The sequence below is a fragment of the Equus asinus genome, chromosome 4, assembly GCF_041296235.1.
Source record: "Equus asinus isolate D_3611 breed Donkey chromosome 4, EquAss-T2T_v2, whole genome shotgun sequence".
Lineage (NCBI taxonomy): Eukaryota > Metazoa > Chordata > Mammalia > Perissodactyla > Equidae > Equus > Equus asinus.
This window is the reverse complement of record NC_091793.1, coordinates 68,834,745-68,861,552: the sequence shown is the minus strand read 5'-3', so window position 1 is coordinate 68,861,552 and position 26,808 is coordinate 68,834,745. Positions and strand designations below refer to the sequence as shown.

The following is a 26,808-nucleotide window of genomic DNA, read 5'->3' as shown; positions in this document are numbered from 1 at the left end:
AATTTAAGGAGACAAAGACAAAAATCTGGTGCCCAGACGTTGTTCTAAGCATTTATATATAACTCATCTAGCCTCACAGCAACCCTAGGAAAAAGGAGTATTTTTTACAGATGAGGAGACTAAAGCACAGCTAGCTTATGTATGTTGTCCAAGGTCACATTGGTGATGGTGGAGACTGCAGGCAAACTCTTGTAACCACTATGCTGTGAGCTTCTAGAGAAAACGGTGTTTGCAGCTAATGAGAAAATAATATCAAGAAAAACAAAAGTGGAAAAATATTTGCAAGTGTCTTTGATAATAGTTCAAGTTGCATAGTTTTTTTCTCTTTATGTGTGAACTTACTCCTCAATTGTCTGTCAGTACATTTGTAGCAGGAATGATAAAGAATTTTTATGGAAGGCCAGACCTGGCCTTTGGGCTTTGTTTTCTTCTTTCCCTGTCTACTGAAAATACTTCTCACTTCCGGATTCTGTCTTCTTAGGTTTCTTAACTGATCTGCGTTGCTGTTAACCTCCATCCCTCCTGCCCCTCGCTTTTGCGAGTGCTTCCTTGCAGCCTGGAAATAAGAGTCCCAGAAGCTTGCAAGAGACTCCAGGGCTGCACTGCATGTCCCTGGCTTATTCTTGTGAATCAGTGTAAGAAGTGGAGCAGCTTGCTGTTTGTTATTGTTGTCACTGTCCCCAAGGAAAATCCTTCCCTTGGTAAAGGTAATGAAATCCTTCCTAGATGGCCAGGGCTTGTGGCTCTTCACCAGTCTCAGGCCCTGAAGGGAGTTTTCTTCTCCTTCTAGCCTTTTCCCAGTACAGCCCTTCAGATGCCTCATCAGTGTTTGTAACTTGCTCCTTATTGATAAATCTGGAATCTCAAATTTAAATTATGAATGGTAAATTGAGGATTAAAATGTGGCCAAACATTTTAATATAGGTGCCTGGTTTCTAGACCCAGCCGCTAATAAAATATGTATTTAGGGGCTGGCCTGGTGGCGCAGCAGTTAAGTTCGCATGTTGTGCTTTGGCGGCCTAGGGTTTGCTGGTTTGGATCCTGAGTGTGGACATAGCACCACTTGGCAAGCCATGCTGTGGTAGGCGTCCCACATATAAAGTAGAGGAAGATGGGCACACATGTTAGCTCAGGGCCAGTCTTCTTCAGCAAAAAGAGGAGGATTGGCAGCAGTTAGCTGAGGACTAATCTTCCTCAAAAAAAAAAAAGTGTGTAGTTGCTATTTATTGACTGACGGCCTCCGAGGAGCATGGCACCTAATTAGGCATTTTACACATGTTATTTCATTGACTCCTCACCAACACTCAGGGAGTTCTATATTATTATTTTCATTTTAGAAATCAGTAAGTTGAAGCTCAGAAAGGTTAGTAAAATGCCTACATAGTTGCAGAGCTAGGAAGAGGCAGCCAGAGTTTGATTTTATATCTGACTCCTCAAATACAACAGATGTTGGTGCTTTTTCCAGTTTTCTCCCTCTTCACCTGGTCTCTGATTTCTCACGTATTGCTGGCCCCAATTTTGTAGTAATGTTCTTGACATTTCCACACTCTGGGCAATTATTCTTCTGGGTCCCAGAGACTCAGACGCATCCAGAGTGGTTGGGTGCTCTCCCACCACCACTTCGGTTCCTTGTGGGGCCAATTCCTGTGACTTTTCCTATTTGAAGACCCCTTGTCCAGCTGGACAATAGATGCTAAGTGGAGATTGTTGTGTTGTCTTCTTTTTTCATCTATTAGCGTGATACTGTTGTGCCTCAACCAGTAGGCTTTTACTTACTCTTGTTTAGATATGACCTCTTTAAAAAAATCAATATTAAACATTTTAATGTTTTTCAAAATATTTAGCTTATTCTTATCTTTAGCCATCCTTATAGGACTATTCCAGTCTTTGCATTCATGCTTGGTTATGTAGCCCAGGCTTTTTTTTGGTGCATGACTTTTTGTTTTAAAAAAGCTTGTTTTTCTTTTGTACTGGTACTCTAGTAATAATGATAAAAAACTAGAAATTGGAGGAAAAGTACAAAGACTGAATCACCCATGATACCACCAGCCAGGAATACTCACTTCTATTCCAAGCATGAAATACAGGGTTTACAGCTATCAATATAGAGAATTAGAGAGAAGAAAAACTGGTATTATACTGTATATTCTGTTTTGTTGTTTGCTCATTTTGCTTAACAATGTAATTGAAGATATCTTTCCATGCCAGTAAATATGCCTCCATAGCTGTAGTGGCTGTGATCGTTTTTAGTGGCTGTTGAGCATTCATTGTGTGGTACTAATTAACTAGCTTAGTTTGTATCTTTTTTTTTTCTTTTGGCTATTATGTAGGACATCATCATGGCTAAATTTTTTCTTTTATCTTTAATTATTTACTTAGGATACATTCCATGAAGTGGAAGTGGGTCAGAGGTTATGCCTAAAGCTATTAGGACCTTTTGCCAGATTACCAGGCTGAAAGGCTGTTGTGAACTTTAACTTTTGAGCTCATCACCTGGGATATTCTCTTTGTCTAGGCCTTATTTTTCTTTCTCCTGGGGATTATTCCCAGTGCTTCTGCTTTTTTCTTTGAAATGTGTTGGTGTTGACTTTAAACAATAGACAGCCAGTTATTTCTCCAGCAAAAATGAGTTTATTCGGGATCAACAGAGAATTGCAGTTAGGCATCTGTCACCATGGTGAGCCACTTGCAAGGTCCAAGCAACAAGGGGAGGAGAAACTCTTTCACAGAGGGGAAGAGGATGTGGGGAGGGCTAATGTAAACAAAGAGTCCATTGGAGGAACTCAGAGTTCAAAGTGTACTGGCTTTTCACTGGCTGAGTTGTGACACTCTCTCACTAGCTGTGACAGTCTCTCATTGGCTGGACAAGAAGAGGAAGTCTTTCTTCTTCCACGTGGGCTGGACCATTGTTGTAGGATGTGAGAGCTTCCCCTTCTGGCCTCCTGACTCCATTTTAAATGAGGTTTCTATTTATTAATTTTCACATTTTTCTCTTTTGATCAAGACCTTTCTCTGAAAGCATCGCTGATTGAGAGGTTTTCCTGATTTTATCGGCCTTTATTCCTGGTGCTAAGGAATTTTCCTGGGTGTCGAGTCCCACATCAGAGGGAAAGTGCACAGGTTGGAAACCTATTGAGGTCACATTCAAGTAACAGGGAGGAATAGGAGGGAGAATTCTCAGGGTGGTTTTTTTCTTCCTTAAGTCCATATCTTATCAAGATCATAGGCATTGGAGGTCATCTGAAGCGTTATGTCAGCATCAGAGGTTTGGCAGACAAGCTCCCAGCAGGCCTCGTCTGGACATCTTGGGAAAGCTGTCTCATCAGATGTCATCTGCTTTAATTCCAGGAAATCTTTACTTTCAAGTCACCAGATGATGTGCAGGTCTGCTCATGGTTTGGTGGTTTCTTTAGATGTGTCACATGAATCCAAGAGTCTATTCCAAGAGTTTTGTGGAGGAGGGGTTAGTTAGCAGTACCTGATAGGGGCCTTTCCAGAGAGGTTGAAGAGAGTCCTTCTGGAGGTGTCTTTTCTAATAGATGGAATCTCCAGGGTGCAAGGTGTGATGCTTAAGGTCTTGGTCTCGCTGGAGCACACCGTGAAAAGATTGCTCTACCAGAACGTGCTTAATTTTGTTAGCATCTGTTAGACCTTTACCGTGTTGCAAAGTACCTGACAGGTAAAAGGGGTTCCTCGATCATCATGAAGTTCCAGAGGAGTTCCGCAGGTGGGATCTCCTTTCCAAAAGGATCTTAGCTACAGAAGAGGCATTAGCCTGTCTGCAAAGGAAGGCTTCAGTGCAGTGAGAAGACACAGACCATGATTAAACAAATTTATATCCACGAGACAGGGGAAGTTGGATGAAATTCATTTGCCAAACCTCGACTGGTTCGTTAGACCATTTAAAATGTCTGGGAACAATACAAACAGGCTTCCCTGGATTATATTTTGGACAAGTGGAACAAGTGAGGTATGCATTTCTTGTGGCCTTGTTTCTATTTCCCCACCAATATTGATTCATGAATGCTATCACTTTGTCAATAGACAAGTGGTTAAATGCATGTACACTGTTTAGGAGGGGGCATTCTGGAGTCCGTGGTAGGACTTGGTTGGTATTTAGTTTGAACCAGAGCTTTCTCTTCTCTTATCAAACCAACAACTGTTGAATTTCCACTCTTTTTCCTCTTCTGAGGCCAATTGTTAGGCTTCTCTAGCCAGTTTTGCTAAGTTATCGTTTGGGGAAATATCCCTTTGGATCATGACAAAGGCTTGGCTGCTGTTGGTTCCTTTAAGGGCAGTATTCCTTGTGGAAGTTTCAGCAAGGTGATTTTCTTTTGCTTCCAGAGATTCAAGTTTAGAATGCCCCGGTATCTTGATAATAGCTAAAGAGCAGGTAAAAGTATAGCATCTAATAATTTCTGAGTGTAGGGGCCATTTTTAAGTAGGCAAGCCCCATTTCTTTCACAACATTCCAAAATCATAAGCTTACTCTGAAAGTGTGTCTACTGTTAGTATAAATGTTGGCAGTTTTGCCCGTGGCTAAAGTACAAGCCTGTGTTATAGCCTATAATTAGACCTGTTGGGCTGAAGTAGCCATAGGTAATGGTGCTGCCTGAACAATATCAAAAGGAGTTGCAATAGCATACCCAGCACAGTGTTTGCCATTGTCGCCTTTTAAATAAGAACCAGCAGTGAACCATGAGAAGTTGATGTTACTCGAGGGAGTTTCCTGAGATCATCCTGAGGGGTCAGGAGGTGATCTGGCGGTGTTAAATTGTCGTGAGGGGCTTTGTTGGTACTGGAGGGGAGAAGAGTAGCAGGTTACGTTTATTACAATGTGATAGAGTTACGTGAGAAGCAGTTACCAAAAGGATTTCATAGGAGATGAGGCAGCTGGCTGAAGTATGTTGAGTGTGGTGAGAATTCAGGAGGGCTTCTACTGCATGAGGTACAAAGATAGTTGAAGGGGATCCCACAATTTCCTTGGTGGCCTTGACCTAAAGGGCAGTGGCAGCTTTGGTTCTAAGACAAGGGGATATCCCCTTGCTACAAGGTCCACTTGCTGGCTATAATACCCTATGGGTCCATGGTGGTCTCTCTGTCTTCATGTGAGCACCCCAGGGGCATTCCCTTTCTTTTCATATACAAAAAGGAAAAAGGGAATCTGATAGTTGGGATGTCCAAGGGCAGGTGGATTTGTTAAACTCTCCTTTGGGTTGGGGTTTTTCTTTAGTAAAACATACAGAGGTTTGGCCATAAGAGAGAAATTTGGAATCCAATTTTGGCAGTAGCCAACTAACCCAAGAAAACCTCACAGTTGGTGCTTAGTTTTGGGTTTTGGAAACAGGACACTATGAAGCCTATCTGGATCTAGGTGTGGCCCTTGTTCTGATATCAGATGCCCTAAATATCGAACCTGGGTTTGGGCAAACTACAATTTTTTGTTAGTGACTTGTGTCCCTTAAAGGCTAAAAGCTTTAGTGATTGGATGCTGTCTTCCTGTGAGGAGGCAAGGGAAGATGAGCAAAGAAGCAGATGGCCCACATATTGCAGCAATTAGAACCCCTAGGGAACTTTCTATCGTCCAGATCAGCTTTCAGGATTCGTGAGAAATGGGGACTCTCAGTAAGATCCTGAGGTGTTACTGTACAGGTGAATTGTTTTCCTTCCCAAGTAAAGGCAAAAAGGTACCAGCTAGCTTTATCAACCAGAAGACACTAAGAACACAGTGCATAAATCAGTTACATAAGGGATCTATTTCCACTGAGAATGGGTGTTAGTAGCATATGAGGATTAGGAACAACAGGATGTCAAGGGATAACAATGTTGTTTATTGCTTGGAAGTCCTGGACAAATTTCCATGCTTGGCCCTTGGCAGAGCCTGAGATAAAGAAGCCGGGAAAGAGGAATGTCAAGTTTGGGAAGCCATTTTATCTTTCTTTAATCATTTTTATTTTGCAAAAGAGGCAATTTTAGACTTGTGATAATGTTTGGAAGCCTCAAAATACCATTCAAAATAGGTATTGCATTCAGTTTTGGAAATTATGGAGCTATGGTTGTCTGGTTTGGTTTTAAAAAAAGTAAGTTTGGAGAGTTCAAGAGTTCCCTATGATTGCCATTGGTGTTCTAAATTACCTTTGGTTAAGTTCATCCATTTAGTTAGAAACGTGAATGAGTGAGGACTATGTTTTTTTTTGTTGTTGTCATTGTTATTGTTTTTAAATATGGCGTATGAGGGCAATCTTACGTTTTGTTTTTTTTTTATTCATTTTTTTAAACTTGATTATCTTTGAATTATTATTTTTTTGGCAGGGGAAGATTCACCCTGAGCTAACATCTGTTGCCAATATTCCTCTTTTTCCTCCCCAGAGTCCCAGTATATAGTTGTATACTCTAGTTGTAAGTCTTTCTGATTCTTCTGTGTGAGCCGCCACCACAGCATGGCAACTGACAGACGGATGGTGTGGTTCTGCAACTGGGAAGTGAACCCAGGCCGCTGAAGTGGTAGCACTGAACTTTAACCACTAGGTCATCAGGGCTGGCTCAGAACTATGGTTTTTAAATATAAAATCAGCCAGGGTCCCTGTGCAACACAGGGGGCCTCAAAATGTGTTCAAACAGCCTAAACAGCCTGCAGGTTTAATACCAGCACAATTCTAAGAGAACAGCCTAATCTGGGGTGGGGGGGGGGAGTGGCGGGGGTCAGCTTGAAGGCCAAAAGCACAGTTCCAGTGGAACATCCTAATCCAAAGGCTAAACAGCCCAGTTCCACTTGAACAGCCAAGTTCCAAAGGAATGGGGCCGAAGGCTGAACAGCACAGTTCCAATGAAATGATTCAGGATCAACAGAGAATTGCAATTCAGGATCCACAACCATAGTGAGCCCCTTGCAAGTTCAGAGCAACAAAGGGAGCAGGAACTCGTTCATAGAGGAGAAGAGGAAGTGGGGAGGGCTGGTTGTAAACAAAGAGTCTATTGGAGGAATTGAGAGTTCACAGTGTACTGGCTTCCATGGGCCGAGTTGTGACAGTCTCTCACTGGCTGAGCTTTTGCTGGGCAAGAAGAGCTGGTCTTATTCACTTGGGCTTTGCCATCATTATAGGGCATGAGAGCTTCCTCTTCTGGCCTCCTGACTCCATTGTAAATGAAGTTTCTGTTTATTAATTTTCACATTACTTTCTTGTCCTCTCCATACCTCCTTTTCACAGAATGGCTAGCTGCTTTGCAGAAGGCTTGCTTCATAAGAGGTGGTATTTTTCAAAGCACGTAAGAAAATGAAATTGTTGCCACCCAGGACAAGCCTCCCCTTACCACCTTCCACTTTTGCATCATCATAATAATCGCTCATTTGTCTCAGTGTGCTGCTGTATAGCTTACTTCCTCCTTTTTGAGCTGTCAGCCTTCCATGTTCATGAAGTCTCTGTCCTGTGCAGCGAAGTCTATTACTCTCTCTTAACCTTGAGTAGAGAGTACCTGTGAATTTTGACCCAAAACCCCAAAAGATATATTCATTTATTATTTATTGAGCATTTTTTGGTAATGTTTAGAATTGTGTATGAGAATAGAGGGGACAGGAAAAAACAAGACTTTTTAGAGCTTCCAGTCTAGTTGAAAGGAAATGCATTGCTGAACTTACTGGACCATCTAAGAAACCAGGTCATTTAAAATTACTACTCCACTGTGTTCTTCCATAGGGCATTCTGTGAGGAGGGCCTCTTCATTCAGCAAATGTCTGATAAAAATATGCAAAAAATATATGTCTTATCCTTTATTATTTGTCAGATACCGTTAAATATATTGATTGATTAATCCTCACAATAACTTTACTTATACCTGTTTTACAGATAGAAAACCAGAGGTTAAAATAACTCGCCCTAAATCAGACAGGTAGTGAGTATTGGAGCAGGGACTAAAACCTTATCTGTCTGACCCCATGTATTCATTCAATAATATATATGTTTTAAGATTGACATCTGAGCTAACATCTGTTACCAGTCTTTTCTTCTTCTTCTTCTTCTCGGCAAAGCCCCTCAGTACATAGTTGTACATTCTAGTGGTAGGTCATTCTGGCTCTGCTGTGTGGGACGCTGCCTCAGCACGGCTTGATGAGCAGTGCTAGGGCCGCGCCCAAGACCCGAACCAGCAAAACCTGGGCCACCGAAGCAGAGCACGCGAACTTAACTTTTCGGCCACGGGGCCAGGCAACCATTCAGTAATAGTAATTGAGCACTCACTGTGTGCCAGACCACATTCCAGGAGCTGGAGTAAAAGCAGGGACATTCCAGTAAGAGATTCGGGGTTTGGGGACCACAAGGTGGCAGTAGCGCACACAAGCTTTATTTGGGCTGTGCTTTGACAGGTTTGCATGTGCAGTGAGGGAGTCTCTCACAATGTGTGGCCATCCAGAGGCTTAGGCACAGGGGCCACCATCCAGAAGGGGAAGGGAAGAAGGGACCCCCCCCCAGGGGGCATCACAGAGGAAGTTTCAGTGTCTAGGTGATGTTGCTCAGCAGCACAAAGGGAAGTCTCTGGGTTAGAAGTGTCTGAAGGGCTTGGGTTCTTTATAGCCCCAGGACTTATCCTGCATGGTTAGCACGTGCTAGGTGCAGTTTCACAGAGTATGCAATGTACCCAGACCGTAAGTGGCTAAGAGTCTGCTTATTTGGGGCATGTTTAAGACAATTGGCTGTGTAAAAATTTGAGTTTGGCACTGGCAGGCTTTTGAGCCAACAGGTCTCAGACTGCTGTGAAGAAATAAACCTAGGAGCCAACATGCAGAAGCCATCTGTGGCTCATATATATAATGCAGTGACCTGATTCTTATTTACTAAGTTATACTGCTTGGTACAGACTCAAGGAGACCCGAGGCGGGACTTGTGCTGGACCTCAGAGCAGAAGACATGCCTGCAGGGCTCATGTAAAAGAGAAGAGCAAAGAATTAAGGCTTGGGGTCTCTGGAGAAGTCTGCCTCCCCAGCTAACTTTCCTGTCTATAGACATGTTCCTCTCTTCAGAAATGATCGCCGTCCGTCCATCTCTCATCATTTCCTTTGCTCAGTCCCCAGGACTTTGTTCTGTTTGTTGTTGTTTTATTAATGTGAGAATGAAAAAGCAAACAAATGTATTTGTCTCAGTTATAACTTTTTCTCATGGGATCTTTCAGGACTTTGCCCTTGGTGGTGGAAACATCTGTGGAGCCCCTTTAGGTGGAAGCCAGTTTGTTCACGGGGCTCACGGGCTGAGGCGTGTCTGTTATGGGTTTGCCTGTTGAGCCCTGTGACAGTGAGCTGTTAAGGTCAGTGGAGGCAACCCAGGAGTGTGGCTTCCTGCCGGGTGGGGTGTGGTCTGGCCCACTGGAGCTTTGGAGTGTAGGATGCCAAGTTGGTAGTGACTGTTTCACTGCCTGCTCCTTTAGGTCATAAAGGAGTTGTGAGGGGCAGCAATCAGGGCTTTGCTGCAGACACTGCTGTGGTGCTGTGCTCTGCTACTCCCTCACCCTGGTGTTTGGATGTGATTCAGAGCAGTTGCTCTCACCGGTGAACCTGCTAAATAGAGATGTGTGACTCTCACAGTGGAAGAATCTCTGCTTTACAAAGGACTCCCCTTAATTTTTTAATCCCATGCATGTGTCCTTTAGCATCTACTGAGACAAATGATCAGAACCCACCATGACGTGTGGTCAAAGTTGGGGTATCAAACACCTTGCAGAGTCCCAGTTCTGGAGTGATCCTGCCTCTATCATTTACCACCTTTGTCCCCACGGGCAAGCTGTTTAACCTCTCTGTGCCTGTTTCATCATCTGTACAAGGAAAACAAGGATAGCTACCCTCGTAGATGTGAGGATCAAATGAGCAGCACATATAGAGCAGTATATACCTGGCACATACCCAGCATTCAATAAATGATTGCCATTACTATTGCTCCCACTATCAATGGCAAAAGATAAGTTGATTCTGTTTCTTTTTTAAAAACACAATCAAGTGTAAAGCATTTTTTTAATTAATCACAGACTTTAAATTATTGATGGAATTATGTTACCACATCAGTATCTTTGCAGGATTAAAAGAACATGAAGAATGAGAGACTGGGAGTATCCTTCAAGATCTGTTAGTCCAACCTTCATTTTACAGATGAAGAAATAGGCCCAATGAGAGGAATTGCCTTTCCCAAGGTCATAGAGCTAGTTAGTGGCAGAGATGGGACTAGACATCAGTGTTCCTGACTCCTATTGCTGCGAAGGGTGACTCGGCAGTAGTTCTTTTTACACTTGGCCTGGAAACCTCTATAACATTTAGGTCCCTAAGCAAACCATTGTAACGATCCATGTGGCAGCCTCACCTTGTGTAGTGAGTCTTGTGAGGGGGCTCAGCGGAAATGGCTGGTGGGGGACTAGAATGCCCACCAGAGGCAAGTTAGTGTAGTGGAAAAACCTTGGGACTGGCAGCCAGGGTACCTAGGGCTACGCTGGATACTATTCTAGAGATCCTGGACAAATTATTTAATCTCTGCTTCTTCAGTAGTAACGTGGAGGTAACAGCATCTGCCTTGCCTGTACTTCATAGAGTAATTATAAAATGCAAAAGGTGAGGTGCATATGAGGTGCTTTAAAGTAAAGGAGTAATTACATAAAGGCCAACAGTGTCATTGTTTGCCAGAATAGAAGGTCTTTGTAGCTGTTGGTTTCAGTATGCTCTCGCTTTGGAGTCAGTCTTCTTTGGAAGAATCCAGTTTCCTGTCTCAGGTCATTGACTGTGGTAACTAAGGAAGATAGCAGTTAAACTCAATTATATGGTACTGCTACAGTAGTTGAGCTCAATGGAAATTAAACCATACACAGTAAGTGACATCATATGGGTTAATTATATTTTCCTTTCCCTATAAATTTGTTTTATGTTTTTCATAGTTTCCTATTCATGTAGACACTAGCAGCAAACTAGGGAATGTTTGTGGCAGCAATTATAAGAACAACCTTCAGCATCATCCCGGACTCTTTTCCATTCCTTTTCTACAAAATTGTTGAGATTCTGTAGTATGTGTTGTAGAACAAATGTTTTTCTGTATGTTTGAAACTTTTCATAATAAAAAGTAAAATAATAAAATTAACTAGAATTCTCAAGGGGGGAACAATTCTAATTAGAATAAAAATGCCACTATCTGGAGAAGCCTAACAGGAACACTTGTCTTGGTGTTGTCCGGGTAAAGATTAGATGTGTTGAACTCTGGTGGTGGAGAAGAAAAGGTCCAGAAACAAATGGAATACCTTGGTTGTGTAAACAGCTGCCTATTTGTACCCAGAGCCTTGAGAAAATATTACTAAGGTATTATTTGACTGCTAGCTTGGCAGTCAACAAGGACATTTATTTGGGGTAGAATGACAAACCAGGTTATCTGGAGGTGAAGACCAACATTAATTGAGCACCTGTTACATGCCGTATGCTTTGTTTAGAAGACAGGGAGAGAGAGAAAGAGAAAAGATATATATATAAAAGACATGTATATGTAGATATATAGAGAGATATATAGTTTCAGAAGGTGTCCTACACAAAATAGATCTATATTTTCTTCTGCATTTATAACTAAATCACACTCTAGTAATTTAAAAAGTCAGTGAAAATTTTTAGCGCATTTTATGTTTTCATACATCTTTTTGAGGATAAACCTTGAAACACTTTTATAAAAAAAGATATGTATCTCTGAAGGATTTGTATCCACTCTCCTTTTCTTGTATTAGAGCCTAAGAATTGACATCTCCTTTGCCATTTCAGGACTTTTTTTTAAGGATTCTGGGTTAACATATATATGTCTGTGATTGTTGAACTGGTTTGCCACTCTGGGTGGTGGAAAGGTCTGGATATGTAGTGACTGTGCAAAATTTGTGTTTTTTCTGGAAAATTTTATTGAGGAATAAAAAAGATTTGAATACAGAGAGAACCCTTGTTTCTCAGTGCAACACTCAATATTATAAAGATCTTGGTTCTTCCCGAAGAAACCTATAAATTTGAGGTGATACTAATCAAAACAATAGTTTTCCATAATGAACTTGATAAGCTGATACTGTGATTCATTTGGAAGAGAAAATGTGTAAGAATAGTCAGGAAATTTGAAAAAGGACAGTGGAGACATGATAGAGACTCATAAAGCAAGAGCAATTGAAGAGGATAATATTGGCATATGTTAAATATGCATGCCATTTCAAATCAGGGAAGAATGACTATTAGAGTGATAATGCTGGGATTCTTAATTTTCCATTCAGGAAAAAATATCCCTACCTTTCACTGTACCAAAAAAAAGAAAACCTGGATGGATGAAAGAGCTAAATATAAGTTACAAAAGTAAGATACCAGAATTTTTTTCACAATCCCTAGGATAGGAAGTAAGATATAAAATGATTAATAACTTTGACTACATAAAATATGAAAATGTCATAGGACCAAAAAAACCCGCCAAGTTGAAACAAAGTTGGCACACAATAGATTGGGTGGAAATACTTCTACCTGTACGGAAGTCAAAGGAGCAGACTCCTTGAAGGCAGTGACCCTGAGTGCGCCCTGTGGACCCGCAGGAGAGCTGCGCGCTCGCCCTGATGGGGAAGGACTCACTCCCTGCCTGACTGGACGCATCTGGCAGCCAGCTCAGGAGGAGAGCCTTCTCACACGCAGTAACTGCCCTGTCTCCTCCACTTCTTAGGATGTTTACAAGCCCCGTCAGAAATACAAACGCCAGCAGGGAGCAGAGGAGCTGCTTGATGAAGAATCTCGAATCCATGCTACACTTTTGGAATATGGCAGGTAATGAATGGGACCCTGTCTAAAGTGTCTGTTTTATAGAACCATTGGAAAGAAAAGCTAATTTGAATGGCTTCATTGCGATTAACTTGGTTGACTTTTACCTGATTGAGTTTGCTGTTTTTGGCCCTAGATTTCCAGTGTCAGGGGCTTTTCTCTCTCAAGTTGTTAGCCAAGTTTCCTGATGGTGCTAGAGACCTGACCTTTGAAATTCCTCTCTGGAATTGCGGGTGTAACAGGGAGCCCTGGCTCTGCCTTCCTTGGGGGGTTGGGGTGTTCGGGGCATTTGCAGCAGCTGGAGGGAGGGTCTGCACTTCGTGCCCCCGCCATTTGTTGAAATCTTTAGATAAACTAAAGAATTGAAAGCAGTTATAGCAGTTTTACTTCCTTAAGTGTTAGAATAAGAGTTTTGGTTTCCTGTGAAGAATTGTCCTAACCAGAAAAAAGAATTTAGAAGTGGTTTGTTACTTCTTAAAAAAGTCTCTAATTTTTAAAAAAGCAACTCTTAGATGCTCAGTTTTTCTGTAAAACACACACACGGAAGTGCTTCTCCTCACTGAATTTTTGGTTGACCCTGGGTGTTGACCTTCGTTCATGTCCTGCGTTTTCTACTTAGGGTGACTGACTCCTTGATGTGAGTGTGCCTCCTTGTGCTTCTTCCTTTATGCTGGAAGTGGTTGCTGTGCGCTGCCTCCTAACCCAACCCTCCTTGGGTGGCTGGAACTAACAGCACTACCACCTAGTGTCTCCCTAAGTGAGCACTCGATGGCTTCCCCCTCTGGGGTAATAGAACCAGCGGAAATTAGGCTTAATTGGCTTAATTGTTCCATCTTTCAAATGGAATTGCAATCACCACTTTGTTTTTGTTTTTGAGGGAGTAGTGTGGGGTCAAGTCCTTCCTTCCCAAGGATGAAAACTAGTCTGTTTTCTAACTAGTTGTTAGTTCTGTCCCTAAGCCACCTGGTGTGTTGGCTGCCCCCACAGCTGACAAGTTGCTACTGTGAATTGAACTCCTCTTCTGAGTCAGGCAGTACCAGAGCAGCTACGTAATTTATGGGACCCAATATAAATGAAAATGCAGGGCCCCTTGTTAAGAATTATTAATAATGATTAATTGTCAAGAAATTCAAGACAGCAACAACAACCAAGTATGGGGCCCTTCTGCCTGTGGGGGCCCTTCTGCCTGTGGGGGCCCTGTGCAGCTGGACGGTTGCACGCCATGGGCACCGTGATGGGGTCTTTCTAGCCAAGCCCAAGCTGCAAGTGAGTAGATGAGGCTGCACTGCTCTGGGTGACCCAGAGCTGGAGAGACAACCTCTGTGAATGTCACATGTTCCAGAGCCAGAGTACTTAGGGGAATCTTGTGCTGTTTGTTAGTTTGTATTGTTCATACCTCCATTTTTTCCAATATCATGGATCCTCCAATGTTCCTGGGAGTGAAAAGGAGTCAGAGAGTTGGTAAATGACCCACCTCACGGAGACCATGCTGACGCTATTTCGATACTTTGTTTTGAAATCCTCAGTTTCAAATTGGATCTTTTGGTGCCTGATATATGGTAGCTGTTATCACCTTGGGAGGGCTGGGTAAATTCGAGACATCCTCTGCATCCTCAGGAGTGCTTGGTGCAGTTTGAGGCCAGAGTCAGGCTGGGCTTTCTTTACGGAAGGGAGCAGGACACAGCTTCTGTTTGTGACTCCTCTCACATTTGGAGGGTGAGAAAGGGGCACAGTGTCGCAGTACCAATCTTAGTTCCTGTTGGTGGGTCATGCTGAGTTCTCCTGATTTCTCAGACGAGGGTAGGTGTGTGATGAGGATTTTTTGTTTTTGTTTTTTTGGGAGAGGGATTATTTTGCTTTCTGTGGAGCTTTCTGGCAAGGAGAGAGTGGGTTTGTGAGAGGTGGGCAAGTGGATACTTAGGACATTTGATAGTTTTTTTAGCTCATTCTCCTTTGTGAGAATGGTAAAGACAGCATTCAGAAGGGTTAGAAAATAATTTGCCCAAGGTCAACTACTAACGGTTAAGAACTATTAAGAGCCTCAGACTGTGACTTGAACTCAGGTTTGTTGGGCTCTAAAAGCGTGTCATTATCGTTATCTAGAAATATTGTTTGAGCCTCCAGTGAGAGTCTGGCTCTTGGTTTTAGAAAGACAGGTGTAGTCTTAGTTATTTGGTCTGAGACCGAATAAGAAAGGAGTGGTTGTTAAAACTGACAGAGTATATTGGATAAAGTTAAAGTGCCAACAAGTGTGTTTTGTTTTCCTTCTTTGGCAAGTCCCCTCCCCTCCTTTCTGGTTCTCCGACTCTTTCCTCAGGGTTCTGTTCAGAACTCTCCACTGCATGGAGACCTTTCCCCTTAAATGAGGATTACATAACAATATATATGTGAATAACTTTGAACAGTTTGTCTTATGTAGAAAGTGGTAAATGTCAACTCTTAGGTGCTATCTGTCATCACCATTATCACCATCATTATTAGCAGCAGCAGTTTTCTGTTCTCAAATGCCCTTAAATGGGACCTTTAGATTCAAATGAGGATGCTATCCTGAGCCTCTCCTTTCAGTTCTCCTTGTCCCTAAATATTCAGTACCCCTAGCACTAACGCTCCCTGCAGCCCCTTCCCATCCCCAGTCAAGCAAGGCTGGCCCCCTGCTGGCTCTGGGACTCACTCTGCTGTATCCTGCCTCTCCCTTTATGTTGTGGCATCCCTTACTTGCTCATCCCCCCCTAGGAATCCAGATCCCCCATCTGTTGTCAGGACTTCTGTTTTCCTCTTCATCTCACCTCTTGATCAGAGGGAAAGTATTTTGACTCCGAGAGGAAGAAGGTCTGAAACTAGAGTTTCCTCTTTGGGCTGAAGATCACTCGTCAGCCGAGGCCCACAGTGCATCTGGCTTTGAGGTCAGCATTGCAGCTTATTCCTTCTTTTAGACTTTCAGTGGCTTAAATAAGGCTGAGCTTTAAGCCTGGTCAGCCCTGCTGAAGGCCTTAAGGACCGTGTGTCCATTAAAAACATGTTTGAGTATGTTTATTCAAATGTTATGCTGTTGGAAAAACAAAACTCATAGTTTTGATTTTTGACTTAAAATTGAAACTCTGTAATATTTCAGTTTTATTATGAGTCCAGTCAACTTTTAGGAGCCAATTTAAACACCTAACCATGCTCTACAAACTGCCACTGTGGGGAAATGCATTTTATGTGCAGTGTGTTTGACTTGCAAGTGGAATTTTGAAGCACAGCCACTAGAGGCTGGAGTTAGCCTTCTCTACGCCATTTGACGCTTAATTTTGAGTTGCCTTGAATTCATTCTGTACTTAGTAAATGAAATATGATGTGCCTCTCCCGGGCTGTTTGTGTCCTCTCTGATGTTGAGGCCCATGACATGCTCATAGAAGGTAGTTAATAAATGCTTGTTGGATGAACAAAGAATAAGGCCCACAGTCCTTAATATTTAGGGTTTTTTAATGTCCCTATTTTGTTCTGGGTTGCAGATCGTTTGATATTTGTCTTAATTTGTCCTGGGGCAATTGTTCTTGATGTTTAGTTTGTTTTTTAGAACTGTGAGTTCCCACATGGTAGCCACTAGCCACACATAATGGAATATTATTCATCCTTGAAAAAAGAAGGAAATCGTGCCATTTTAACAGCCTGGGTGAGTCTAGAAGACATTATGCTAAGTGAAGGAAGGCAGACATAGAAGGAGAAATACTACGTAATACCACTTACTGGAGGCATCTAAAACAGTCAGACTTACAGAAGAGAGTAGAGTGGTGGTTGCCAGGGGCTGGGGAAAGGGGAAATGGAGAGCTGTCAGTCAAAGGGTACAGTCCCAGTTACTCAAGGTGAGCATGTCCTGGAGAGCTACTGTGCCTCTGGGTAATAGTGCTGGGTGTTGTATTTAAAACTTTGCTCAGAGGGTAAATCTTATGTTAGATATTCTTATCACACACACACACAATAATAAATAAAAAGGGTGGAGGAAACTTCTGGAGGTGATGGATACGTTCATGGCATAGATGGTGATGGTTTCACAGATGAATACTCATCTCCAAAGTCATCAAATTGTGTGTGTGAAATCTGCACAGCTTTCCATGTCGATTATACCTCAAGAATATGGTTTAAAAAAAGTAAGAGTGGGTAAAGAGGAAACTGACTTAGTTTAGAAAGCTGCTGCAGGCCTCGTGGACAAGGTGACTGGGACGCTTTTACACTCCCTGCTGAGTGAGCAAAGCGGGCATAGGATGATATAAACCGTCATTTTGACCATATAACAAAATGGATAGAAGGCAAAGTCCGGAAGGAAACATGCAAAAATATTACAGTGATTACTTCCAGGCAGTGGGATTATAGAAGATTTTTACTAATTTTTCTTAAACTTTCCTGTATTTTTTCACACGAGACAAACAATAGAGGTGATTTCAGAATCTAAACTTGTGCCAGTCTCAGTGATTAGTTGCAGATGACAGAATCCATTCTTTCTGGTTGGAGCAGAGGGGAATCTGTTCATGGGTGCTAGGACTGAGATGCCAGGACCACCAGGGGACCAAGCTTGGATGCCCCATGGCCACGGACAACACTAACAGTCACCTGGACAATCAGTAAGCCCGCCCTCGACTGTTGCCGTGGAAACCCCACTGCCTGTGATGCTCAGGCCCAGACACTGGAGCATGCTGCTGTGGGAGAACTGGACCCTCTGTTCCCTGCCAGCCAGGAGCCCCATCCTCCACCACCTTGGGGGCTCCCTTCCACGTTTTAAACCTCAGGCAGGCATCTGTCCAGAGGAGCTGAGGCTACTGGCAGAACCCTGGCTGCAAGGGAGTCAGGCAGATGCAGGTTTCAGTTTTTTCCAGAGACTCCCATGCAGCCAAGCACAGAAGGAGGGGCTCAGCACACATGTTGAGTGAATCAGCCTGCAGGGTCCACCAGAGAAGTGAAACAAGAGTGAAAAACATGATCAGCTGTACCTTCACCCTCCGAAGGCCCGGTGAAGGCTCAGTTATCTATTGTGCTATAATAGGGGACAGCAGGAAGCTCCCTCTTTGTCCCAGGAGCACTGGCTCTCAGAGCCCCTAGCCTCCACAGCGCACACTGGCCTGACTTCCAGCTGTTACTAACATCCTTGATCCACAGACTAGCAAACCGAGGCTCCTACAGGTTGGGTGACTCATGCTGCTTGGGGCTGGGACCAGGAAGGACTGACTCAGGGCTCGTGCTTGTTCCCTGTCATATTCTGGCTCCTCAGACACGGGAGGTCAGAGTGATGGGGCTACTGGTTTGCCGCATTGCTGCACCTCAGCCATTTGTCAAGGAGCCTCTGTACTGTCTTGGAATGTGGGGACCCTACAGTGAACCTAACAAATCCCCTGTCCTCACGGGGGCTTCCTCCTAACAAGAAAGGCAGAGACAGTAAACAGACGTGAGACAGCTCCAGGGGCCCTGAGTGAAAGCTGCCAAGCGGGGGGATAGCGGAGAGGCTCTGAGGAGGGGTCTCTCTCCTGCTGGGTGACAAATGACCCTGACACTGAGCAGCTACTGCAGTAAGTGTTTATTTTCTGGTCTCTGTGGGTCAGGAGCCCAGGGGCAGCATGGCTGGGCAGCTCTGACTCAGGGCTCTCGTGGGGTCAGTGAGGATGTCAGCTGTGGCCGCCTCGTTCCAGGGCTGGAGATCTACCTGTAATCTCCTGTGTGTGGCTGGCGGCAGGAGGCGTCAAGTCCTCACCATGTGGGCCCCTCCACAGGGCCGCTCACAGGTAGGGGATCTGGCTTCCCCCAGGAGAGATGGAGATGGAGATGAAGCTTGAGGTATGCACATGCACACCCACACACTCACACATACGCACACACACCCTGCCCTGCCTGCTTTCCTCCCGCACAGCTGTGATGAAATGGAGAACAAAGCGAGGACAAACACCCTCTCCCGTTGTTCCCAGACCACCCTTCCTCCCCGTCCACAGCTTGCTTTCCCTCAGGCTTCCTGAGAATGGCCTTGGAGAGTCGTCCCGCTGACAGAGAGCTGTCTGCTCCTTGTCCGTGTCCCCTGGAGCAAGGAGACAGCACAAGTTTCTGCTGGCCATTCCAGTCTTCCATCACCTGCCAGCACAGGGGGCTTTGTGGTGGGCACCGATGCCCACTTGGAATTGCTGGACAGGGCATTCAATGTCCTTCTAGAACAAGGGGTTTCCATTCAGGCAGCTGAGCACACATCGCTGGGAACTCCCTGCTTTGGATCTTATTTGCTGTTGGCGAGTTCTCAGGGCGGGGGTGGGGGGTTGGGCACTGGCAGGGGAGGCTGGGGGCGTCCACCTGTGACAAGGGGCCTGGATGTGGGAGGAGCAAAGTGGGGGCTCTTTTCTCCTTTTTAAAATAGTAATCCATCACTTCGTTGGACAATTGCTCATTTTTTTTCCTTTTCAAAATTATGATATAGACACACAGAAGACACCCAGTGTATACGCATCCATATGTGCATGTGTGTGTGTACAGTTTAAAGATTCATGTCGTGGAGATGTCTGTATTCACCCCCTGTGTCAGTAGATGGGATATTGCTAGCAGCCCAGAAGCACTTGTATCCCCCCTGACAACAGCCCCTCTCCCTGGGGTGACTGTCAGTGCCCTGACTTTGTGACAGTCGTGTCCCTCCTCAGCCTCATAGTCTCACTCCCCAGGGGCACGTTCAGCTGAGGCGTTGCATTTTCCCCATTTTTCTCCTTTACGTAAAGTGCAATGTGCACCCTGTTTGCGGCCTGGCTGCCTGGGTGACTCACTCGGCTGCTGGGGGTGGCCAGGGTACCTGCATTCTGGTGGCTGTTTTGTGTTCCTTGTGTGGATGGGCCATATTCAGCCATTGTCCCATTGAGACATGCAGGCCCATTCCAGCTTGGGGCTCCGAGAGCACACCACCCTAGGCCGTGTCCCACGCTTCACTGGCATTTATACCTGGGAGAACTTCTGGGTCCAAAGGTGCTCTGACCTTCCTGGGCAGTGCCACTGTCTTTTCTAAACCAGAGCACGTGTGTGCAGGTCCTGTGCGGAGTTCAGGGAGGTGCAGCGTCCTCCAGGAGGATCAGTTGCAGAACAGCCTGGGTGGAGAGGAGAGCAGCCGGCTGCTCAGAGAGGGATGGATGGTGGAGGCCTAGCTGAGGGTGTGGAGGCAGTCAGTGATGTGGCTGCATAGAGCGGCCGCTGCTGAGAGGGACAATGGCAGGCATTAAGTACATGGAGCTTTCCAGGCAGGAGCAGGGGTGGGCAGGGGCTTTGAGGCTGGGGGCATCTGTCAGCTTGGCTGCCACAATAGAGTGCCATAGACGGCCGCGTGAACAACAGAAGTTCATTTTCCTACAGTTCTGGAGGCTGCAGGCCCCAGATCAGCATCTGGCAGGGCGGGTTCCTGGGGGGACCCCTCCTCCTGGCTGGTGCCTTCTCCCCAGGGCCTCACGTGGTGGAGAGATCATGCTCTCGTCCCTTCTTCTTGTCAGGGCACTGGTCCTACCGAGCTAGGGCCCCACCCTCATGGCCTCATTTAGCCCCTAGCACCTGCTCACAGGCCCCGTCTCCAGCTACAGCCACCCTGGGGGTTAGGGTTTCAACATAGGAATTTGGGGAGGACACAAACATTCACCCAGTAACGGGGGCTTCGGGGCCTTTGAGGAACTGGAGCCTGCATGGAGCAAGGGGGGAGAGGTGTTGTGGTTATCTGTCGTTGTGTAACAAACCACCCCCAATGTTAGTGCTTTAAAATGAGAATCATCATTTATTCACTCACGATTTCAGTTTGGGCTGGGCCCAGGGGGACAGCTCCTCTCCGCCCTCTGTGACATCAGCTGAGGCCTTGCTCACAATGCTGGCAAGTTGGTGCTGGCTGACAAGCTGGGAGCTCAGCGGGGCTGATGGCCAGGGGCCTTGGTCCTCTGCCATGTGGCCACGTGGGCTTCCTCACAGCGTCATGGCTGGTTCCTAAGAGAGAGAAAGTGCCACTTGCCAGTCTTTTTCAAGGTTAGGCCTGAACCTGGCAGGAGTGTCATTCCTTCCATCGTAGAAATCACAGAGTCCAGGTACAGCTACTGGCCATTCCTACCACAGACCTCGTCTTTTTGGGAAGAGAATAAAAATTATACATATTTAAGGCGTACAACATGTTTTGGTACTCCGATACATAGTGAAATGGTTGCTACAGTAAAGCTAATTAACATGTACATCTCCTCACATAATTGTCTTTTTTTTTTCTTGGTGCAAACACCTGAAATCCATTCTCAGCAAATTTCCAGTGCATGAGACAGCAGTGTTATTACTGCTGCACGTTAGCTCTCTAGACTGACTCATCCTGCTAACTGCAGCGTGTGCCCTTTGACCCCTGCTCCCACTTCCCCCACGCCTGCCCCTGCTGACCACACAGGCCTCGTCTTCTCTCAGCCGTGTGCGGTGGGAAACATGCCACCTTTTATGTTGGCCTCACATCCTGGGCTAAAGATCTTCATGTCCTTGAAGTGCATATTGCCTAGCTCTTTCTCCAAGCCTGCACCACCCCAAATAGTTAAGACACGGTGGAGCACCCCAAAGCTGGGACAGTCAGGGCCAGCTGTCTCAATTGCTGGACATTGCTCTGTGGCCAGTGCACAGGACTCTCCATGGCCAGAGTTGCAGTGGAGTGTGTGCTTTTTTCTGGCGTGGGGTCCATGGCTTTGATCACATGCTCTGATGGGGCTCTCACCCAGAGAAGGGGTGCCGTGATCGTGACCACAGATCTGATCGGACCAGCTCTGCAGCGTGGCTGTGAGAGGAGGATGGTCTGTCCAGCCTCTCTGAGCCGACCTCACAGAAGCCACGGTGCGTCACGTGCCTGCTCCCCACCTGCCACTTAGCAGGAGTCCAGGAGTGCGGCTATCCAAATTCACTCACTTTTGTGTTTTTGTTCAGTTTTTTCTTGTGGAAAACCAGAGAGACACGAAAGTAGGAAAAACAGTATAATGACTACTCCCCCCATGTGCCCAGTTCCAGCAATTATCAGCTCCTAGCTAATCTCGTATCGTCTATCCCCCCTCCTTCTTCCCCCTTTCAGATTATTGTTCTCAATGTTTTTATAGACTAGAACACACACTGCACAGTGCTTCTGTCCTCAGTGTGTGCATGGTGGGTTTGCACACTGTGAGCTCACCTGGTTAGAATCCTAGTACCCACTTCTGATGTGTGGATAGGGGGACAAAGTGTTCCCACACCACCAGCAATTCCCTGACATCTGACAATTCCCTGACAGTTCAACTCAATTGGGACCCTCTCCACTGGAGTCAGCATACTTACTTGGACCAGAGACCTTTATTTCTGCATAAGGTGTCAAGTTACGGTCCCCTGTGGTTTCCTTTCAGCCTGAAGGACGCCCCTTGCTGGAGGCAGGTCTGGCGTACAACACTCTCTCAGCTGTGCTTTCTATGGGAATGTCTTAATTCCTCCCTCATGTTTTAAGGACAGTTCTGCCAGATATAGGATTCTTGGTTGGATTCTTTTTTCCTTCTGCACTTTGAGTACATCAGCCCATGCCCTCTTGCCTCCAAGGTTTCTGGTGAGAAATCAGCTCCTGATCTAACTGGGGAAAATAGGAGGAAAGCTCTCTTCCTCTCAGCTCTGTGAACATTAATGATGTCTCTTCGCATGTGTTATGCAACAGAACATTTTCCTATAGTATTATACTATCAGTTAAGTTGTAGGATCATTTTCAGATTAATCAGAATTTAAGGAAAAGGAATTGAATATTTGACATCTAGTCGTTATGAGGTCTTTAAAAGCCAAATATGATTACATATTTTTAAATTAGAAGTGAAAAGGCCATTGAAGCATCGTACAGATTTTAATTGCTAATAAAGGAAACACCACTCTCTAATATCCCACACAAGTAAAAAACTCTTTGGGGTCCTTTTTCTTAAGAGTAAAGGGGTCTTGAGACCAAAAAGTGAGCCAACCACTGGAGTCTATCCCCAGCCATGCCTGGTGCCTTTCTTGCTCTGACCTCATAAGGAGCCACTATGATGGAATTGATGAAAACCTATATCAGCCTCTGGGTGGGGTTAGGTTTTCGGTCTTTTGCCCAGGCAGCTGTTTTGGTGACCTGTTGGTAGACCGCACCCAGCTTGTTTTCTCCGATTTTTTCCCCCATTTTGTTTATTTTTTCATCTACTGTTTTTTCTTCTTTCATTTTTATTTTCTTTTTGATTTTTCTTTGTTCTCCTTTCTCATTTTTTTATTCTTTTTGTCTTTTTCTCATTTTTCTTTTCCTTTCTCTCAGTTTTTTCTTTTTCTCTATTTTTCTTTGTTTCTTTTTTCATTTTTATTATTTTCTTTTTTATTTTTCTTGGTTCTCCTTTCTCACTTTTTTCTATTCTCATTTTTATTTTTCTGATTTTTTATTGTTTTATTTTTCTCTGTTCTTTTCTTTTTTTAATTTTTATTTTCTTTTTATTTTTCTCATTTTTTATTCTTTTTGTCTTTCTAATTTTTCTTTTTACTTTTCCCTTTTTTCTTTTTCTCCATTTTTCTTCGTTCTTTGCTCATTTTAATTTTTTCTTTGTTTTTTTTGTTTCTCCCATTTTATTTAAATTTTTTAGTTAGTACTTTTAGTATTAGTGCAGTTAGTATAGTTCGTATTGTTAGTGTAGATAGCATAGTTAACGTGTTTATTATACTTTGTATTATTTGTTACTATAGTTAGTATAGGTGCCCTTCTTAGAATCATTAGTGTTAGTTACTTTTGTTTATTAGCCTAATTAGTAAGTAGGGAGTAGTGTTAGTTAGCGTTAGTTTCAGGTCACCATGTCTCTGGGCCTGGCGGCCGCCTCTGGCAACAGTAAGACCCATGTAGCCAGTTACAAGCTGCTAAAGACCATCGGGCAGAGCAGCTACTGCAAGGTGAAGCTGGCCCAGCACCTGCCCACCGGGACCGAGGTGGCGGTTAAGATGGTGGAGAGGAGTGGGAAGAGCGCCTCCAGAGCAAAGGCGCTGCACTGCGAGGTCCAGAGCCTGAAGACCGTGCGCCACCCGAACGTGCTCAAGCTGCTGGAGGTCGTGGCCACAGAGCAGACGTCCTTCATCGTCAGCGAGCTCGTGAGCGGAGGAGACCTGCTGGACCACATCCGGAAGAGCGGCCCCATGGCGGAGGACGAGGCCCGAGGGAAGTTTCGGCAGCTCGCCTCGGCCCTGGAGTACTGCCACCGGAAGGGCGTGGTGCACCGGGACCTGCGGCTGGAGCACGTCCTTCTGGACGGCGAGGGCAACGTGAAGCTGTCGGGCTTCGGCAGCAGCGCCGTGTTCCTGGGCCAGGAGCTGAGCACCCAGTGCGGGAGCCCCTGGTACGCGGCCCCGGAGACCTTGCAGGGCCGAGCCTACGCCGGGCCCCCGGCGGACGTGTGGAGCCTGGGCGTGGTGCTGTTCTTCCTGCTCACCGGGGCCCCGCCGTTCTGGGGGTGTGACCTGGCGACGGTGCGCAGGCGGGTGCTGAGTGGGAGGTTCCCGCTGCCGATGTTCCTGTCCTGGGAGTGCAGGAACCTCCTTGGCAAAATGCTCACCCTCAACCCACAAAAAAGAATAAGTATCCAGAAAATCCTGAAGGACCGCTGGGTGAATATGGGGCAAGAGAAACTGCGGCCCTACAAGGAGCTGCCCTTTGACACCAGGGATCCCTGGGTAATGAGTGTAATGCTGAGCATGGGGTTTCAGCAGGACAGGATAGAAGACTCTTTAAAAAACAAGCGATATGACTCCCTCATGGCCACGTACTTAATGCTTAGTGACAAGAAACCACGGGTGGTGGGCCACAGCATCCTCGTAAGACCTTATGTGCCTCCCATGGACCCCAGCAGCCGCAGCTTCTCCCTCACCTACTCGGTGCAGCTGAAGGCGTCTGCGTGCGCAGGGAGACGCCATCGCATCAAACCTGGCTTTCCCGCCTGGCTCTGCAGGGCTGCAAACCAGCATCAGCTGCCTAAGGGGAACGCGGAGTCAGAGCTGAAGGCCACAGAACCTGCCAGGATCCTACCAGGCCTGGAGTACAGGACCGCCACCCCCAGCCCAACCCCCCTGCATGGGCCTGGGGCCTTCCCCTCCACCCACAGCACCAGCAACATTCCAGGGGGCCCAGAGGTCACCTGCCGTGGCAACCTCCTCCATGCTGGGCAGCGTGAGGGGGCAAGGCCAATCTCTCCTTCTGGCCCCACCCAGGGCCGGTGGCGGGCTGCTGGGAGCTTCTTAAATTTCCTCAGAGACTGGTGTTGTTGCCTGGACCCCAAAAAGATACTTTGAAGTAAAAAGTACCCTTGTAAAAGATATTTGTTCTTCATTTGTTTAAGCTTAGTGTCTGCAAAATATCTTGTAGGGCCGGTTTAAAATAGAATGTATTAATGGAAATCTGGAGGTTCGGGAAGGCCAACAGATGAGGAGATGATGCCATTGCCAAGATAGTTTGTTGCTCATAGTTCCCAGAGGGGCCACACCACAGCACACAGGGCCCCACGGGGAAGCCCCAGGGTGGTCAGGAGGCAGAGGGAGCGGGGGACACTGTGGGCAGGAGGAGCCTTTCCTGTGATTTCTGGAGGAAGGAACAGCGAGGCAGGGTGAGCAGGCTCAGGACTGGCTGGTCTAAATAACTTCACAGGCTTTGGGGCACGAGGCTGTCCCAGTTGTCTGATACCCACCCTGGGGGACAAGGCCCGGGGGTAGCAGCCTCGACTACACATGTCCAATAGAGGAGGTAGTTGGGGTGTGGATGGACACTGGATTGGTTGGTTTGTTTTTGAAAAATGGGCCCAAGAAGGAGGGTTCTCCCTGGGGAAGGCGGAACGGCATGACGAGGGAGGCAGGAGGCCGAATTGATCGGATTCAGAACAAGGCGTGTCCACATGTGCACGCAGGACACATGTTAAAGCATCAGGTTACAGAAGCTAGAAACATGGTCCAGACAAGGCTCAGCTCAGATGTCACCTGAGGAGCCTTCCCTGCCTGCTCCGTCTACAGTGACAGCGTCCCCACCCCAGTCTCCCTGCCGTCACCCACCCCATTCCCCTCACAGCGTTCAGGGCCCGGCCCCTTGCTCAGCACCCCACCGTGACTCTCCCCACCCAGAGGAAGGTCCTCACAGGACCTCCCATGCCCTGCACCATCTGGGCCTCCCCCTCTCTCGTCTCCTCCCACCACTGCCCCCACCCCCCTCTCCTGGTCCCCCGGCCCTGCTTTTCCTCTGTGGCACTTCTGCCATCTAACCTGCTGTGCTCTGCTCAATGTTTGTCCCCCTCTGTGATGGCTCCATGGGCGCAGCAGAGTTTGTTGTCTCATCTCCTTCACTGCCATCTGTCCGTGCCTCCAGCCTGAGTCAGGGCTGGGCACAGAGCAGGGCTCCATGGACAGCGAATGAACAGATAACGCTTAGCACTCCTGGAAGCGTGCTCCTTTGTAATCTGCAGCGTTCACTCACTAGCGCAAGTCTGAGGCCCTACTGCTGCTGGGCCAGCTCCGGACACTGGGCAGCAGTGGGAGAAGCAGGCAGAGGTCTCCAGTCTCATACAGCTGCCAGCCTAGTGGGGGCTGAGAAAAAGTAAGTAAAATATACACAAAGCCAGGCGGGAGTATGTACCATGGTGAAAAAGTGAGGAAGGACTTGAGCAAATTCCTGAAGATCTTTAGGGAGTAAGCAATGCAGAGGGTAGAGTGTTCTAGGCTAGAAGACCAGCAAGTGCAAAGGCCCTGAGCCCACAGTGGGCTACAACTTAGAGAGTCTTAGTTATTAGTGTGGAGTGTTAGTTTTGTCTCGAATCTGAATTTCGCTTTTGTTTATAATCCTTGCTTTCACCTTTCTAGCTAGTTAACCTGAGTTCAGCAAATTCTATTGTATTCTATGATTTAATGTAGAACCGGGTGAATTTGGGTGAAGTCAGTATGTGTTCATTGAATGGCCTCCCTGGGCCCAGCTGTATTAGGCATCAGGAGGCTGTGAAATCAACACAGTGGTCTCCCTCTTAACGACCCCACTGGATGAATATCCTCGCTGT

The 26,808-nt window shown here is 45.9% G+C and overlaps 1 protein-coding gene across 1 annotated transcript in view; it reads left to right on the top strand.

The window, feature by feature from the left end:
* Nucleotides 1–26,808, top strand: part of LOC123285370 (coiled-coil domain-containing protein 93-like) — a 60,061-nt gene that overhangs the window by 3,122 nt on the left and 30,131 nt on the right. Inside the window, exon 3 of the mRNA XM_044769267.2 lies at nucleotides 12,687–12,787. Coding sequence (XP_044625202.2) covers nucleotides 12,687–12,787 — 101 coding nt within the window. The remainder of the gene's footprint in view (nucleotides 1–12,686; nucleotides 12,788–26,808) is intronic.